The sequence below is a fragment of the Papio anubis genome, chromosome 18 (assembly GCF_008728515.1).
Source record: "Papio anubis isolate 15944 chromosome 18, Panubis1.0, whole genome shotgun sequence".
NCBI classification, from domain to species: domain Eukaryota; kingdom Metazoa; phylum Chordata; class Mammalia; order Primates; family Cercopithecidae; genus Papio; species Papio anubis.
Window position 1 is genome coordinate 32581602 of NC_044993.1, and position 18582 is coordinate 32600183.

Below are 18582 nucleotides of genomic sequence, written 5' to 3' on the forward strand. Positions count from 1 at the left end.
CCAGCCTGGGCAACATAGCAAGACTCCATCTTAAAAATGAAAGATGCCAGAATCCAATTAAAAAAAAAAAAAAAGACTCTGTAAAACACATGGACTAAGACAACGAAAGTTTGATGCTTTTGTTCTATGTAAGGGATAACCAGGGTTACACTAATCATTAATACATTTGGGTAAGATTCAAAAGTGCTTGCAGTTTTAACTTTTTTTTTTTTGAGACGGAGTCTCACTCTGTCGCCCAGGCTGGAGTGCAGTGGTACAATCTCGGCTCACTGCAACCTCCACCTTCCGAGTTCAAGTGATTCTCCTGCCTCAGCCTCCCAAGTAGCTGGGATTACAGGTGCATGCCATCGTGCTGGCTAATTTTTGTATTTTTAGTAGAGATGAGGTTTCACCATGTTGGCCAGGCTGGTTTCGAACTCCTGACCTCAAGTGATCTGTCTACCTTGGCCTCCCAAAGTGCTGGGATTACAGGCATGAGCCACCGTGCCCGGCTTTTTATTTTTATTTTTTTAAAATAGAGACAAGGTCTCACTATGTTGCTCAGGCTGGCATCAAACTCCTGAGCTTAACTGATCCTCCTGTCTCGGTCTCCCAAAGTGCAGGGATCACAGGCACGAACCACTATATCCAGCCCAGTTTTTCCTCCTAATAAAAAACATTATTAAAACTTTTGAGGAAATCACTTAGAGAAAGATAAGAAAATCAGCTCAGCAACTCAACATTCTCTTCTAGCTTCTGAATAAAGATTGCCACCTCAGATACAAATACTTCTTTTTTTAACCAGGCTAGAGCGCAATGATGTAATCTTGTCTCACTGCAATCTCGACCTCCTGAATGCAAGTGATCCTCCCACCTCAGCCTCCTGAGCAAGCTGGGACTATAGACATGCACCATGACACCCTGTTAACTTGTGGATTTTTTTGTAGAAACAGGGTTTCACCAGGTTGCCAGGCTGGACTTGAACTCCTGGACTCAAACAATCTGCCTGCCTTGGACTCCCAAAGTGCTGAGATTACAAGTGTGAGCCACTGCACCCAACCTAACTGCTGCTGTTTTTTTTTTTTTTTTTTTTTTGAGACAGAGTTTTGCTTTGTCGCCCAGGCTGGAGTGCAGTGGCATGATCTCAGCTCCCTGCAACCCCTGCCTCCTGGGTTCAAACAATTCTCATGTCTCAGCCTCCTGAGTACTGGGATTACAGGTGCCTGCCATCACTCCTGGCTGATTTCTAGTAGAGACAGGGTATTTTAGTAGAGATGGGGCTTCACCATGCTGGCCAGGCTGGACTCAAACTCCTGACCTCAGGTGATCCACCCACCTTAGCCTCCCCAAGTGCTAGGATTACAGGCGTGAGCCACCGCGCCTGGCCTTAAATGCTTCTATTTTTAACATTTAAAAAATTTTAACCTAGGCTGGGCATAGTGGCTTACATGTATAATCCCAACACTTTAAGAAGCCAAGGTGGGAGGATCCGTCGAGCCCAGGAATTCAAAATCAGCCTGGGTAACACAGTGAGACCCTTTCTCTACAAAAATTAAAAAAAATTTAGCCGGGTATGGTGGTGCACGCTTGTAGTCCCAGCAACATGGGAGGCTGAGGCAAGCGGATCACTTGAACCTGAGAGGCTGAGGATACAGTGAGCCATGACTGCACCACTGCACTCCAGCCTAGGTGGGGCCAGGGGAGGAAGGGAGGAAAAGAGGAAAGGGAAGGAAGAGAGGGAGGGAAGGAGGGAGGAAGGGAAAGAAGAAAAAAAAAGAAATTAAATAAAGTCTTGATAGAGAATGTGGCAGGGCACTGTGGCTCACGTCTACAATCCCAGCACTTTGGGAGGCTGAGGTGGGCTGACTGCTTGAGCACAGGAGTTCAAGACCGGCCAGAGCAACATGATGAAACCCCATCTCCACAAAACATACAAAATTAGCCAGACATGGGGTCATGCACCTGTGGTCCCAGCTACATGGGAGGCTGAGGTGGGAGGATCACCTGAGCCCAGGGAGGTTGCAGCTGCAGTAAGCTGTGATCACTCTACTGCACTCCAGCCTGGGTGACAAAGTGAGACCCTGTTTCAAAATAAACAACAAAAAAAAAGACAGAGGGCTGGGCGCAGTGGTTCATGCCTGTAGTCCCAGCACTTTGGGAGGAGGCCGAGGCAGGAAGATCACTTGAGGTCAGGAGTTCAAGACCAGCCTGGCCAACATGGTGAAATCCCGTCTCTACTAAAAATCCAAAAATCAGCCGGGTGTGGTGGTGGGCACCTGTAATCCCAGCTACTTGGGAGGCTGAGGCAGGAGAATCGCTTGGACCCGGGTGGTGGAGGTTGCAGTGAGCCGAGATCACATCACTGTACTCCAGCCTGGGCAACAGAGCGAGACTCTTATCTCAAAGAGAGAGAAAAAAAAAAAGAGGACATAATTCTTCATAATACAAAATAAATTTACATAATAAAATCAATACTGAATAAAACAGACCCCAAATGTATAAAGATGAAACACATTACATCAAATGTTCTTTGTGGTCATTTATCCTGTGCTTAAGCAAAAATGATAGTTTCCTAAAAGATAAGTATTAACTTACTTTAGTGGGCAATGGACATTCATCTAATAACAATGTTATAACAGCTGGTCCCAGTGGATCTTCCAGTGGAATAACTCTAATTAAAGACTGGACAACATCCAACCATCCTTCATCTAAGAGCAAATCAAGAAGATTATATGATGGAGTCACTATTTTTAAAATGTGAAAATATGTCACACAAGATCAATTCACATTAAAAGAAAGACTTTTGGTCAATAGATTTTTAGCAGCTAATACTTGGCATGGACATAATCATCAATTGCTAGTCATCGTGGTGGAGTAAAAACATCTTAAGTTACAGGAGTCTGGTGATTTGTGGGTACCTGTATTTGTAAAAAGGTTAAGCTACGGTCTTGTGTTCTCACATTAAAATAGTTTTAAGCATCTTATTTACTACATAGGAGTTAACTGAGAAAATGAAGTATACTCAGCAGTTGGCTTTGTTTTCAGAATGATACTTAGGAAACTAAGGAAGAAAAAATATCCTTGGCCAGGGGCTGTGGCTCACATGTGTAATCCAGCACTTCGGGAGGCTGAGGCAGAAGGATCCCTTGAGCCCAGGAGTATAAGACCAGCCTGGGCAACATGGTGAAATTCTGTCTCTTCCAAAAAACAGAACAATTGCTGGGTAGTGTGGCATGTGCCTGTGGTGCTAGCTACTTGAGAGGCTGAGGTGGGGTGATCACCTGGGCCAGGGTAGGTTGAGGCTGCAGTTGAGCTGTGATTGTGCCACTGCACTGGGCAACAGAGTAAGACTCTGTCTCAAAAAAAAAAAAAAAAAAAAAAAAAAAAGGTGAGAGCCCAGGAGGCTCTCTGAATTCTTATTTAGATGGAAATGTAAAATTCTAGGGTTTGGTTTTTTTTTTCTTTTTGGCATACTGGAAGATTTTTAAATTTTCTCTTTTAAAAATATAGGCCGGGCAATGCCATTACGCACATTGCCTATTATACCTATTCAGGGAAATTTCCATACAGTAAGAGCTTTTTTCATTGTTATGTATGCTGTCTTTTTGGAGTCTTTTATCTCAAAACAAAACAGAAAACAAAAGGTGGCTACTTTTCTTCATTATTATATATTCATTACAAAGTAATAAAAACAAAACTAAAAATACCTGTTTCTGCCATTTCATGTAATGTTATCATTGAATAGGGAGGTTCCTGATCACTGAAAAAAAAAAAAAAAAATTCAAGGCATTAAACCTGAGGAAATAAATGACAATTCCAAATAAAAATTCAAACTGGAGGTGTGGAGGTAAAAAGGGACAGAAGAAATGAACACAAATGTAAGGAAAGAGATAGAAGAGACAACCTGAGCTATGACCTGTAAGGATGAATGTATACCATATGTGCTAATTTCCAGTCATTGTCCACAATGACCCACAGACAAAATGGGCAGGTGGGTACAGACAAGGACTACTATGTGTCCTGGGGTAAAAGCACAGGACTAAACTGGAGACCACAGCCTACTTTCAGCTTTACACTCAGAGGCCCAGTGCCAACTGAGACAAGCCAGGAAGGTCAACATCATCTTTATACTTACCTCAAAGAAATGCCAGGAAGAGAGATGATAATCCCGGTTGAGGACTTATGGAAGCAAGGGCCTATATACACATCTTCATTTTGAAGTTTCCCTCTGGAAATACTACATGCTTATACTTCATAAAATGGTATTACAAGAAAACAAGACCAAACTTAAGGAGCTATTTAACATTCTAGACATTGACTCAAAGTGGCATTCTACACCTTAATTCAGTGGTGTGATCCCAGAAATCTTTAAAAAGTCCTTCAGGGGAACTTCAATAATGAAATGTTTTCCATTAAACAATTCTAACTGCTTAAGAACTCACCACTTATTTGTTTACATATTGTGGGTCTCTGTTTTACTGTGGGAAAAAAAAAAAAAAGCCTAAAAAACTATCATCTTAAGTCATTTAATCCTGAGAATAACCTCGTGATATGGGAATTAGTATGGTAATTTCAGGTACTCACTAGATGCTGCCTGTTTAAACAATATAATTGACTGATGCAAACATTTCTGGAGAATGATCTGGCAATAATAAAATTAAGTATGCATATATCCAACACTTCTAGATAAATTTTTACACAGGTCCAAAAACGGATGCGTATTTGTGCTGTTCACTCCAGTGCTATTTGTAGGAACAAAAATTTGGCAGTAACCTCAATGACCACCACCAGATGAAAATGTAACAAAATATAATACTTTCAGGCATACAAGGGAATACTCTGTAATAGTCAGAAGCAGTTGTAGATTTATATACAGCAAGATAGATTTCAATGTTGAAAGAAGTTAAAAACAAAGAGGTTTGTATAACTACATTACTGTCTTTTAAAACATTGCAAGGGGCCAAGCGTGGGGGCCCACATCTGCAATCCCAGCACTTTGGGAGGCTGAAGCTGGATGATCGCTTGAGTCCAGGTATCTGAGACCAGCCTGGGCAACATGGCAAGACCTGGCTCTACAAAAACTTTAAAAAAAATTAGCCAGGTGCAGTAGCACATACCTGTAGTCCAAGCTACTTAGGAGGCTGAGGTGGGATGACTGTTTGAGTCTGGGAGGCTGAGGCTGCAGAGAGTCATGATCATGCCACTGTACCCCAGCCTGGGTGACAGAGTAAGACCCTGTCTCTTTAAAAACAAAACAAAACAAAACAAAACAAAAAAACTCACTCTCTCCAAGTTTATTCTGCACCCATTTTTCCAATGAGCTTAAATTAACTTTGCTTGTGGTTTACTTCCTGATTTGGGAAGGAAAACTTTTATTACAATTTGGTAAAAGAGATTTAAAAAAATTTTTTAAATTAATTTTTGAGGCAGGGTCTTGCTCTATTGCCCAGGCTGGAGTGCAGTGGTGTGATCATAGCTCACTGCAGCTGGAAACTCCTGGACACTAGCGGTACTCTGGTCTTAGAGTCCTGAGTAGCTGGGACCACAGGCACGCGCCACTGTACCTGGATAATTTTTAAATGTTTTTGTAGAGATGGGGGTCTCCCTATGTTGCCCAGGCTGGTCTTGAACTCCTGGCCTCCAGCTATCTTTCTACCTCAGCCTCTCAAAGTGTTGGGATTAGAGGTAGGAGGCATTGTGTCTGGCCAAAAAATTACTCTTCTAGAAGACTAACAAATGCTCCAGTATTTTATGGAAAAGTTTAATACAGCTCTAAAAATGCATTTGTATTCACAGATACACTCTGTTTTATGCTTAATTTTTGAGGAACTAAACGAAACTAGGTTTCTATAAACGTGATTATCAAATGTTTATATACTTACATTTACTAGCAGGGCCTGAAGCAAAAAGAACACCTAAGTAACTTTTTAAAAAATACTACCATCTACTGAGCAACTGTTAAGTACAAAGCTCCACACTAAATGCCTTATGTACATTATCTCATGATAATCTTTGTGGGAACAGTATTATGTCCCCATTTACAGATGAGGAATCTGAGGCTTCAAGAAGTAACTTACCCAATGTCATGCAGTTGAGCCAGGCCCATCATGGTTCTAAGCTTTGTGCTCTTAACTACTGAACTATACAACTTTAAGTTAAATGTTTTTTTCCACTTGAATGATGCCCTTTAATTTCACTGTTATTCAATCTGGGATTTTGTATTTAGAGGTAGACAAAGCAGAGGAAAAGACAAAACAGGTACAGGTGTGCCTTGCAAACTGTCAAGCTTCCTAAATGGATTAAAGATAGTCAAATAAGGGATAAATAAAGGATCAAATAAACGATAATGAAAACTCTCCTTGACCTTGGTCCTTATGTTGCCAAGAGAAGTTGCCTGTAGCCATGTTCTCGGTAAAACAGCTTATCTTGAATCTGAGGTCAGTAGAATAGACAGGCATGTACCATTAACAGTGAGCCTACATGAAACCATTTCCTGTTGTAGCTAGCAACATAAACTCACTCCATATTTATTCTATTCTCTAATAAAGATCATAGCTTTAATTAGTGTTTTCTGCTACAGAAACATTTAGACATTTCCAGACAGAGTAGATGACAGCAAGCAAAAACATCAAATCTCATTTACTCTGCCATCAGAGGAGAATTAAAATATTCTCCTTTGCCCTGTGAGCACAAGGCTTGGCGAGTATGTCCTAAAGGAACTGAAGGAGTCCTAAAGTCATGGTTCCTGGCAGAACACTTTTCATTCCACTGGAGGTGACTGTGAGTCAGATACTTACTTATCTACAAGAGTCCGTATTACCGCCAGTGTGTCCAACACTAGCCCATCCACATTTTGTTTCTTTCTCCTTGGCTCATGTGGTCCTCGGCCCCTCCTCGGTGGCCGAACAGGGTCCCGTGGTTGGCTCCTTGTGTCAGCAGTGGGTACTGCACTGTTCTCGGCCTGTTGCTGCTGGGTGTCGACACTGTCATCTGTTCCACTGTCATCTCGGCAGATACAGGAATTACCCATGGTAGCAGTGGCACCTCTAGTTCCTAGGAAGTGGGCTATGTGCTCTTCGAGAGTCAACAGCAGACCCTGGCCAAGGCTTCTGCTCGCTAAGAACACGGCCCAACCAAAGACGATCATTTAGGTAGTTTTCAGTTTTCCAAGTACTGTTTTCATAATCTGGAGTTGAGGAATTTGCATCCTATTTGTTTTTAACAACTGAAGGCCAAAGAAAGTTGCAGAGCTTATTCCCAACATTATCAACTACAGGGAATTCTGGTCATCCAATAGCAGTTCTAAAAGAAAATGAGAAAAAGGAAAATGAATAGAATATTCTTGACCACTTAATTACTCAAACTTTCTTAGTGTGATTTTATAGGTATTAGGAGGATTCTAATGAAGAGTCATCTTTGGTTATTTTTATGGGTTTCCAATACCAAGAGACAGCTTTGGATAACAGAATTAGCAATCAATCAATAATTTCTTTTTATCATTCTATTACAAAGTTGATTGTCAAACCATACTCTTATAGACCAGAGGAGTTATCATTGATTTTTTTAAAACCACATGTATAGTTTTTTCTAGGTATATAGAAATACATTAGAAGGATGTGTGTGTTTTTTTTTCAAGGGCTCGTTTTATCATAAAAAAATCAGTTGTCTTTCTGTGTAAGAGATAGGTGTTAAAAAGAGAAAAATCTTTAAAAAAATGAATTGTCTCCTTGCTTTAAACCCACAGGATAATTTAACAAGTTTTATGATACAAATATGATAGCACCATTTGATATCAAGGAGAATAAAAGGATAGAGTTCCCCATTGGAAGCTCACTCAAGAATTGACGGAATTCATAAAGTTGTTACAAAGTGTTTCTGTTATGTAAGCAAGGCTTTGTTTTGGGAAAGGCAAATTGATATCACAAAAGTTGTATTTTCACAAAGATCAGTTTGTTGCACATGTCCGTTACAAAGTTCAGAATAAGATCCACCAATTTCTTTGCCTGAAAATACTGACTAAGCACCTTGTGCCAGGTACCACGCTGGACTAGGAGAATAAAGATGAATAAGGAATAGTTCCTGCCCTCCAGGAATTCATGGATGGCCATTCTCATCCCATACAGTATGTTTATCATCAAAAAACCTAATGAAAGAACCAGTTCTTCATGAAGCTGATAAAATCTGGTTAGATTCTGGAAGGAAGTAAAGATTTAGAAACAGGAGACTTACATGGGCTGGTAGCAAAAAGTAAAAACAAACAAACAAACAAACAGGCTGACATCTGGAGAACAGGCCACATAAGGAATAGACCATGCTAGTATGTAGTCTCTATACAATATTTGGCTAGTTACAATTAATTCCTCATACCCTAAGCACTGGCCAGGAATAATATAAACAAAATTTATAATTCAGTGGAATTAGGAGAGAAATATTACTTCCATTATTTTATGTATTTACTTACTCATTTTTGAAGGAGTCTCGCTCTATCACCCAGGCTGGAGTGCAGTTGCTTGATCTCAGCTCACTGCAACCTCCACCTCCCGGGTTCAAGCAATTCTCCTACCTCAGCCTCTCGAGTAACTGGGACTACAGGTGCTGCCACCACACCTGGCAAGTTTTTATATTTTTAGTAGAGATGGGGTTTCACCATGTTGGCCACAAACTCCTGACCTCAGGTTATCTGCCCACCTCGACCTCCCAAAGTGCTGGGATTACAGGTGTGAGCCACTGTGCCCAGCCTACTTCCATTATTTTAGACAGATTCATGGCAAATTCTTTTTATTATTTTCCCAGTTTGATTACTGCTACAGGGGAAACATAGAAGAAAAAGAGATAAATGGAGACAGAAAGTCTTCACATATATATGTATATATAATCATATGTAATAAAATATACATAAAGAGGGAGGAGGCAAAGGGAAGGGAGAAAGAAGAATGGAATGGGATGGAACAAGAGAGGAGAAAGAAAAGGGGAGAGAAAAGAAATGAGAGGCAACAGATGTTTTTGCTATTAAGACAGCAATGGCTGGGCCAAGTGATACCACAGATGTTCTTGGTTTCCCCAAACCACTTGGGCTGTCTTCAAAATTTGGAGGTTGTACTGAAAAGGATGTGACTGAAGTATATAGGTAGGAGCATGATGCAAGGACCAGTTGGAAATAACTTTTTAAAAGAACACATTCTAAACCAGCAGAGTCGAAGTAATAACATTGCCATTACTGTGCGGATCAGAGTATGATTCGCTTTAGAGGGTAGATAACTACGAGATTTCAATGCTTAAAAGAATAGAGGAAACAGAAATCAGAAATAGGAATAACTCTTTCAAAGGTCCCTGGAATGAATTTCTGCAGATCTTATAAATTATGCTGGTTTGTGAGAAAGATGAAAAAGCAACATTTAAGAAGCTATGCTCTGGGTCCTCTCACAGAAATTTCACTGATAAGGTGCTGTTAGAATATTTCAGGTGAAAAGAGGTAAACAATGCAAGGTTTTTGGACAGGTGTGGCTTTGGGCAGTAGCTCAGATGATTGTGCCACTACAGTATTTATTTGAAATCATAAAGTATCTTATTTAAAAATATATTTATCTAGAAACTTAAAAATATACACATTCATTTCTAAAACCTAAATGCTACACAGGCCTATGGAATATGAAAGTTCCTCTTCTGCTCTACCTAGCTCATGCCTTTCCCAGAAATAACCTCTTAAAAGCTTCATATGTTTGCTCCCACATCTGTTACTATATACTTATAAACTAGCTTTTTCTTTTCTTTTCTTTTTTCTTTTTTTTTTTTGAGATGGAGTCTCACTCTGTCGCCCAGGCTGGAGTGCAATGGTGTGATCTCGGCTCACTCAACCTCTCCCTCCCAGGTTCAAGTGATTTTCCTGCCTCAGCCTCCTGAGTACATGGGATTACAGGTGCACACCACCATGCCTGACTAATTTTGTATTTAAAGTAGAGACAGGGTTTCACCATGTTGGTCAGGCTAGTCTCAAACTCCTGACCTCGTGATCCGCCCTCCTCAGCCTACCAAAGTGCTGGGATTACAGGCATGAACCACCGCGCCTGGCCGCTTTTTCTTTAAATCTAACTAGAATGAAGCCATAAATACTGTTCTATGATTTGCTCTTTTTAATACCACAATCTTCTATATCAGTATATATATAACTACCTCATGCATTTAAAGGTTGTATAGAAATTCATACTCTGGATTATCATAGTTTCTTGACCACTATGCTATAAAAAACTTGTGGCTAACCCAACTAACATTTTGGGGATGGTAGAAGGGAGTAGTCCAGGATTAGAGACATGGGGCCTCTTCTGCGGAATGCGTCATCCCCTGGGGAAGTGCTAACTCCAAACTCCTTCCTCACAGTGGTAAGGGTCCTAGGACTGTGCTCTGTGGTGTCAACATTGCCACAGCAGAGGGGAACTCCAGTGGCTTCTCAAATATCCCACAGCCTTTCCACACAATCTGTATGAAGGTAGGATGGGAAACAAGATTCAAACAGTAGATTCAATCCAAATTGGGGAAAACATACCTGAGGAAGGGAGGCTAATCACATACTAAAAATAATTGGCAATGATTTGAGAATGTCAAGTTCCAGAAAACAAAGCCCTGAAGGGGAGAGAACAGGGATCTTGCTGAAGCTCAGTAATTTCAAGGGGGGAAAAAAGCAAAAAGAATAGTGGATCCTAAAAAGTTACAACTTAATGCCAACACATAAAGGTATTTAGAATAATTAACAAGAAACCATCTTGGGGGTGCCTGTGAGGAAAGAAGTTAAAAAGAGGTTTGTTGGATCTTAAATTCTTAATTTTATCATTTTTTTCCTAAGGTTTTTATACACTGAATACAGAATAATCTACGCAGATTTCCATTTAGTACAATTTTTTCTTTTTGAGACAGAGTCTCGTTCTGTCGCCCAGGCTGGAGTGCAGTGGGGCGATCTTGGCTCCCGGGTTCATGCCATTCTCCTGCCTCAGCCTCCCGAGTAGCTGGGACTACAGGCACCTGCCACCAGGCCCGGCTAATTTTTTGTATTTTTAGGAGAGACAGGGTTTCACCTTGTTAGCCAGGATGGTCTCCATCTCCTGACCTCATGATCCGCCTGCCTCGGCCTCCCAAAGTGCTGGGATTACAGGCATGAGCCACCGTGCCCAGCCCATTTAGTACAATTTTAAGGTGATTGGAAGATATCCAATACATGCAGATATTTTTAAAAATCTGACTAAATCTGATAGGCTGGGCATGGTGGCTCATGCCTACAATCCCAGCACTTTGGGAGGCTGAGTTGGGAGGGCTGCTTGAGCCCAGGAGATTGAGAGCAGGTTGGGTAATGTAGCAATACCCCATTTCTACAGAAAAAATTAAAAAAATAGCTGGGCGTGGTAGTGCACACCTGTGGTCTCAGATACTCAGGAGGTTGAGGTGGGAAGATCACTTGAGCCTGGGAGGTCGAGGCTGCAGTGAGCCCTGATGGTGTCATTGCATTCCAGCCTATGTGACAGAGCCAGACTCTGTCTTTGAAAAAACAAAAAACAAAAAACAAAAACTGACTAAATATGAAGGTAAGACAAAAATTAAGTTTTTTTTTTCCAAATTGAACTAAAGTGTGTTTTGAGTCAGTTTCTTCCAAAAGAGCAATTTACCTTAAATGACTTAGAAAATGTCAACTATAAAATTTGTCAGAGAAGAAAATGAGGCTTTAAAAAAAACTTTAAATACTTTAAAGCCAAAGACTTTTTTTTTTTGTTAAATAAAAAGGACCAGCTGTGAAAACCAAGTGTAAAGAAGAGGTTAACTAGGTGGATGAAGCTGTAAGGCATTTCATAAAGGCAAGCCTATGAAACATACAAGGACAAAACAAGAGCTACTACCTCTAAATACTTTTTGAGATGACTACACAGAGTACTCTTGAGGGCTACAGCCACAGACAGGGCACATAAATGAACAAGTATATGATCTTTCAGATTTATTTGGCACTAAAAATCTATAGGTTTTCAATTGGAAATGGTTGTCATTCACGGTATTTTTTTTTTTTTTTTTTTTTTTACAGAGAAGTGATGGACTGTAGGCAAAAGACTGGGTGAAAGCTAATCAATTACACTTTAGACAATTTTGTTTTATCCATTCAGAAAAAGCTTTATATGGCCCACTTTCCAAGGACCACTGTTTTAAGACAATAAAACTCAGCTGACAGATTTTACACACAATACGAAAGGCCACCACCATAGCACAGTACACACTCTGTTGTCAGACTAGGTGAAAGTCCCAGCCCTGCAATATTTACTGACGTGCATCCTAATTAACCTCACTCTTGACACATGTTAAAAAACAGAGACAGTAATAGTTCTTATCTCAAAGTACCACTGTGGGGATTAAACAAAATAATGCATGTAATACGCATGGCACAGTGTCTAACACTTAAACTGGATCAAAAAACACAAGATGTTATAAAATGAGCACATATCTAATCAGAAATAACTAAACAACCTGGGGGAGGGGGATTCTGGAGTAAAACTTGAGTTAAAAGCACTAAGAAAACTTTTACAGAACTACCCCATACTGAACTAATTTTTACTTACCTATAACCTATACTTACCTATATTTTTGGACAGAAAATCTTGGGAGGGATTGTAGCTTAATCACCTCATAGGTGGCATTAGAATCACTTAGGGTACTTAATAAAATGCAAATCCCTGGTCCCACTACAAATACCCAGAATCAGAATTTCTAGGATGCCGGCTCAAGCTTGTGTTTTCTTAAAAGCTCCCCAAGTGACTCTGATGGCAGCCACATTTAGAAATCACTGTGTATAGACCCTACCACAGAACCTGGCACAGCAGGAAGGACCCACTGACTGAATTAGGGGGCAACCTGAAATACTAAAGGGCGATTCTTCTCGAGTCAAAAATGTTAATTTCCTTGTCCAGTAAAATGAACTAAGACTATCTTTGAATGCAGTCCTTTGGAGAGGTCAGCCTAAAAAGCCATTAGAAGAGTTATATCCATAAGTGACATGTACAGTACATATTAACACAAAGAAAAAAACAGCTCCATATATTTTCCTATGAAGCATCAAAATGAACCTAAATGATATGCTGCTTAAGGGTAATATCATCCAAGGTTAAGAGACTGAATGGAATAGAAAATGAATAAGATGAGATTATATAAAGACAACACATCTGTAATACATATATATATATATATATATATTTTTTTTTTTTTTTTTGAGATGAAGTCTCATTCTTTCACCAGGATGGAGTCCAGTGGTGTGATCTCGGCTCACTGCAACCTCCATCTCCTGGGTTCAAGCGATTCGCCTGCCTCAGCCTCCTGAGTAGCCGGGACTATAGGCGCGTGCCACCATGCCCAGCTAATTTTTTTGTATTTTTAGTAAAGACGGGGTTTCAATATGTTGGCCAGGCTGGTCTTGAACTCCTGACCTTGTGATTCACCCACCTCAGTCTCCCAAAGTGCTGGGATTACAGGCATGAACCACCGTGCCTGGCCAATACCTATATTCTTTACCTTAACTTCAAAGACAACATTAGCTGGTGAAGTCAACTTTGAGACCAAAAAAAAGCTAGTCACAGAATTTAAATACACATCTGTGGCAATCAACTGATTTAATAATTTTTATCACTGGATGCCAGCGCTTAGTAGAAAGACTCTTCTCACCACCTAAATGGCAATACTTTTAATATCATTATACTCTTTTTTTATTTTTATTTTATTTTTTCAGACGGAGTTCCACTCTCATTGCCCAGACTGGAGTGCAATGGTGTGATCTTGGCTCACTGCAACCTCCATCTCCCCGGTTCAAGCGATTCTCCTGCCTCAGCCACCCAAATAGCTGGGATTACAGGTGCCTGCCACCACGCCCAGCTAATTTTTATGTATTTAGTAGAGATGGGGTTTCACCATGTTTACCAGGCTGGTCTTGAACTCCTGATCTCAGGTGATCTGCCCACCTTGGCTTCCCAAAGTGCTGGGATTATAGGCGTGAGCCACCATGCCCAGCCTAATACACTCTTGATAACAATTTTGCTGCAAAAGCACCATTATGATCAAATATTTCCTTTGCAAATCTATTTCTCTGAAGTGTGGTATTATTAATTTTGATTATTGCCTTTTTAAAAAAGAAACTAAAGACTATTCCCTCCATTTCTATATTATTTATTAGATTTTTACATTTTACATGGTTTCTCTTTTTTCTTGGGGGCAAATGAAGCACCTAACACTTTATATTTTTTTTAAAGCTGCTCTGAGACGAAAAATAATCAAACTTAGGGTGTTGGTAAGTTTGGTGTTAAAGTAGTAAGGTTCTGGTACTCACTGTCTATAAAACACAGACCTCTACCATCATGAACAATTCACCATGGAGACATCTGGCCAACTGGTCTAACCCTCTCTGACAAATGGTCCAGGAATCAATGATTCATCTCTTCAAATATTTGCTTGCATTCAGCCATAGTACAGATCAGTGAGAAAGAACACTTTCTTTTCTTTGAAAATAGGACTGTAGAATTACATTGCCAAGGAAGAAAAGCTGATTAAAAGAGTGACCATAAAGAAGAAAAACCAGACTTTGGGCACTAAATTACTATTGTTATAATCTTCACCTTGTCATTCCAAAATAGTGTTAGAGGATGTGACATTTTTTTCCAACTCTCCCCCGCAAAGGCTAAGTCAAATAGCATGAATAGCAAAATGTGTAACATCCTGAAAATTTTAATGATGTCCTCTCATTAGAAAATGTTTTCGGATTTTTCCCTAAGTGTGTTAAAGCAATAGCTTCTATCATCACATTTACCCCCTACTCCCAATATTTTATTATCAAATTTTCCAAACATACAGAAAATTGAATTAGAGTTCACTGTAAAATGTGAACTATATACCCACCACCTAGCTTCTACTGCTAACATTTTACTAACCTTGCTTTATCACTACCCATCTCTATAACCATCAATCCATAGTTTTTTTTTTGTTTTTTTGTTTTTTTTACATATTTCAAAGTAAACTATAGGCATCAGTATACTTTCTCTTAAATAATTCAGCATGCACACCACTAATTAGACTTCAATAAACTTCAAGTTTTTAGGAATCAAACTTACACACACTGAAAAGTGCAAATCTTTTTTTTTTCTTTTTTTTGAGACGGAGTCTCATTCTGTTGCCCTGGCTGGAGTACAGTGGTGTGATCCGGTTTACCACAACCTCTGTCTCCCGGGTTCCAGCAATTCTCCTGCCTCAGCCTCCCGAGTGGCTGAGATTATAGGCACATGCCACCACACCCGGCTTTTTTGTATTTTCAGTAGAGATGGGGTTTAACCAGGTGGCCCAGGCTGGTCTCAAACTCCTGACCTCAGGTGATCTGTCTGCCTCGGCCTACCAAAGTGCTGGAATTACAGGTGTGAGCCACCACACTGGCAGAAATGTGCAAATCTTAAGCACAGTAATGTGCTGAGTTTTATCAAATGCATACACCTGTGACTCAAACCCTATCAAGATAGAGAACGTTATCTAGAAACATATTTGCTTTAAAAAATACAAAAATTAGCTAGGCACAGTGGTGTGCGCCTGTAATTCCAGCTACTTGGGAGCCTGAGGTGGGAACATCACTTGAACCCAGAAGGTGGAGGTTGCAGCAAGCCGAGATCATCCCATTGCCCTCAAGCCTGAGTGACAGAGTAAGACTCTGTCTCAAACAACAACAACAACAAAAAAAGCCTGCAGAACACCCCAAAGACCACAATCTTCTTACTGAAGATTGTGTTTACATGGGGAAAACTCTGAAGTCAACAATATTGATTTGGTAATGCAAGAAGATTACACTTGCCAGCTGAAACAGAAACTACCTAAAGATGTTTCAACAAGAGTGTTTCTGTCTTTAGACTCTAAAGCCTCTGGTATTTTGTTGGGGAAGGTAAGAAGGGGGTAGATTGTGAAATATTTGGTTGGAATTTTACTTTTCCCCCCAAAAGAAAGGTTGCCTTGATAAGGTGTTTTTACATGTCTCCCAGATGTCCAAAGCTATTTATCTGGAGGTTTAAGTCACACAGGGTACCATTATCCCCAGAATTGTAACCGTCAAGAAGTTTGGGAAAAGCACTGGATGATTCTGACACTTCCCTTATGCACTGAAGATCTTTAAGAAAGCATGCCGTTGAAAGTAGATATTTTTTCTGGTTGAAAGAATATCTGGGCAGGGCTTGGTGGCTCACACCTGTAATCCCAACACTCTGGGAGGCCAAGGCAGGCAAACAGCTTGAGCTCAGGAATTTGAGACCAGCCTGGGCAACATGGCGAAACCCTGTTTCTACAAAAAATACACAAATTAGCCAGCATGGCGGATTGGACCCTGTAGTCCAGCTACTGGGAAGGGCGGTGGGAGTGGGGAGGTGGGAAGATCGCCTGAGCTGGGAAGGTCGAGGCTGCAGTAAACCATGATTGCACCACTGCACTTCAGCCTAGGAGACAGAGATCTTAAAAAAAAAAAAAAGTATCTGAAAAAACCTTCATCTAAAATGTTGAGAGCTTTTTTAACCTAGAAGGAGTGCATCTGTGGTCAGAAAGAATTACAGAATTTAGTTCTGACCTAAAACAGTACAAAGGAGAAAAAGACAAATCCCTTCAGCATTCAAAGAATTTATTAAAAAATAAAATTCAGGCCTAAGATAGAGTAAGGAATTTCCGGAAGCAAATAATAGCAAAAAAGAGGAAGTAAATAATCCCTGCCCGAAGTCTTAAGGATTGAAAAATTTGCCTTAGACCTCCAAAAAATACTAAGGAAGAATTGACGTGAGTGCTTATGACAGCTGCAGTACAGGGGAGAAAAACAAATGTAATATTCCATAGTGCTTGTGGTTTTCCCTCAAGAAGGCCAAATAATAGGAGATCATATGTTATTCAAATATACACAAATCTGAAGGAAAAGGATTTTTCTATTATAGAAAACTCTTTGCTGTTAAGAAAAGCAAATAAAATATATAAGCAGTATGAATATCAACATTTTCCTTAATGATGTCTACTTTAAATGATGTCTAAAACACTCATACTGCAAACTCATTTGGATACTTATTAGACCCTAATACATATTCAATAAATATCTTAGGTGTATTCTAAAATCTGTAAAAACATAAAGTCTCTCCAAAATATTTACCATTTGGAAAAACTGAGACACCACCATTTAATAAATACATATCCAATGCTTATATGGCGGGCAGTGAGGAAAGATGGAAAAAGGTCCTTCATGCTCCTGACAAAGGGAGCTGGGGTTAGGGACAAACTTAGCTCCCTACCCAAAGCCTATAGATAAAGCATCTACTGGAAGGAGGCCTCTCGTTCCATCAGTTTTCCAGTGGAAAAGGGAACTTTGGTAACACTGAAGTATCTCTGTGTGAGCAAGTTTTTAGGTGACTATACAAATCAGCAATAGCAAAAGGGGAATAGAGAATCTATCTTTGCATTGTAACATATTTATATCTTACATTATAAGCCAAAATATTGTTGGTATAAATATCCTCGCCCACAGAGTGAAAAGTTAACCAAAAACCTATAAATTAAATTGATAAAGATGAAGCTAAATAAAAAGTCTAATTAAAAAAAGAGGAATCATGATGAAAACCAAGATAATTTTGAGACAATACAGATGATGCACCCCAAACTAAGCACGCTTCCTGAATACTGCAGGAATACCCATTCTGCATATGACATGTGAGAAGCTTGCACTGGTACCAGGTTTCCCAGGACAGACTTCCTGGGTGAAAAAAGTATTAAGAGACCACAGTAAACTCCAATATTGTTCTAGTTTTAGGTTATGAATACCAAGTTTTAGTAATCTTTAGTAATTTACTTGATAGGTTATTAATAAGTAGCCCTTAGGCATACCTAAGTATGAACAACTATGAAGCAATAAGAACCTAAAAAAGAAAAAAAAAGGAGCTATATTTCCCATGTGGAGGGATTGGGCAGGAACCACATCTTGAGAATCACTGCATTAAGGGAACACAGGAGTGAAAACAATTCTTCAGGAGGTAAAGGGGTAAGAAAAAACTAACACTGAACATTAAACTATGAGGTAACATACTTGCTGAGTAAGGTACTTCAAACCTTCTATTTGAGGTATATAGGACCCATGAAATTACGCCTGGAAACTATACTTTCAAGCTATGTGCAGAGTTCATTCCTTAACAAATTTAAGGAGTATATAAATTCCTTACTATTTCAAATGTATTCTGAGTTTTCAAAAGCTTAGAAACAAAGTGGAATGTTCTCTAAGAGGCCACCACTATTTATAACATAACTTTTCCTGATTTAACCTTGTATATACCACACATTTATCTAAAGTTACTGCTTTTACATACTTAACCAGTAACCACTCCCTTTTGGAATGGACACATTTGTATGTTTTTTCTACTCACAAAGGTTGGCAAGAAAAGGATTTCAAAAGCTGACTTACTGAATGATAAATCAAAGGGAAATATTCACTCCTTCGCACTTCTAAAAGTTGTAAAAGTCCCCTCCAAAAGGTTGTGGCCCAAGTTATGGCATTTACTACTTCGTGATTATTCTGTTTTTCAATTTTCTAATTTGAAT

General features: G+C 39.6%; 1 protein-coding gene across 4 annotated transcripts in view; it reads right to left on the reverse strand.

The window, feature by feature from the left end:
- RSPRY1 (ring finger and SPRY domain containing 1) overlaps nucleotides 1-18582 on the reverse strand; it is a 49476-nt gene that overhangs the window by 26934 nt on the left and 3960 nt on the right. For all 4 annotated transcript variants that reach the window (XM_021932003.2, XM_021932002.2, XM_021932000.2 and 1 more), the window contains exons 2-4: nucleotides 6777-7281; nucleotides 3687-3739; nucleotides 2575-2687 (exon numbers count right to left, since the gene is read on the reverse strand). In XM_021932003.2, coding sequence (XP_021787695.1) covers nucleotides 2575-2687; nucleotides 3687-3739; nucleotides 6777-7126 — 516 coding nt within the window. In that variant the 5' untranslated portion in view covers nucleotides 7127-7281. The remainder of the gene's footprint in view (nucleotides 1-2574; nucleotides 2688-3686; nucleotides 3740-6776; nucleotides 7282-18582) is intronic.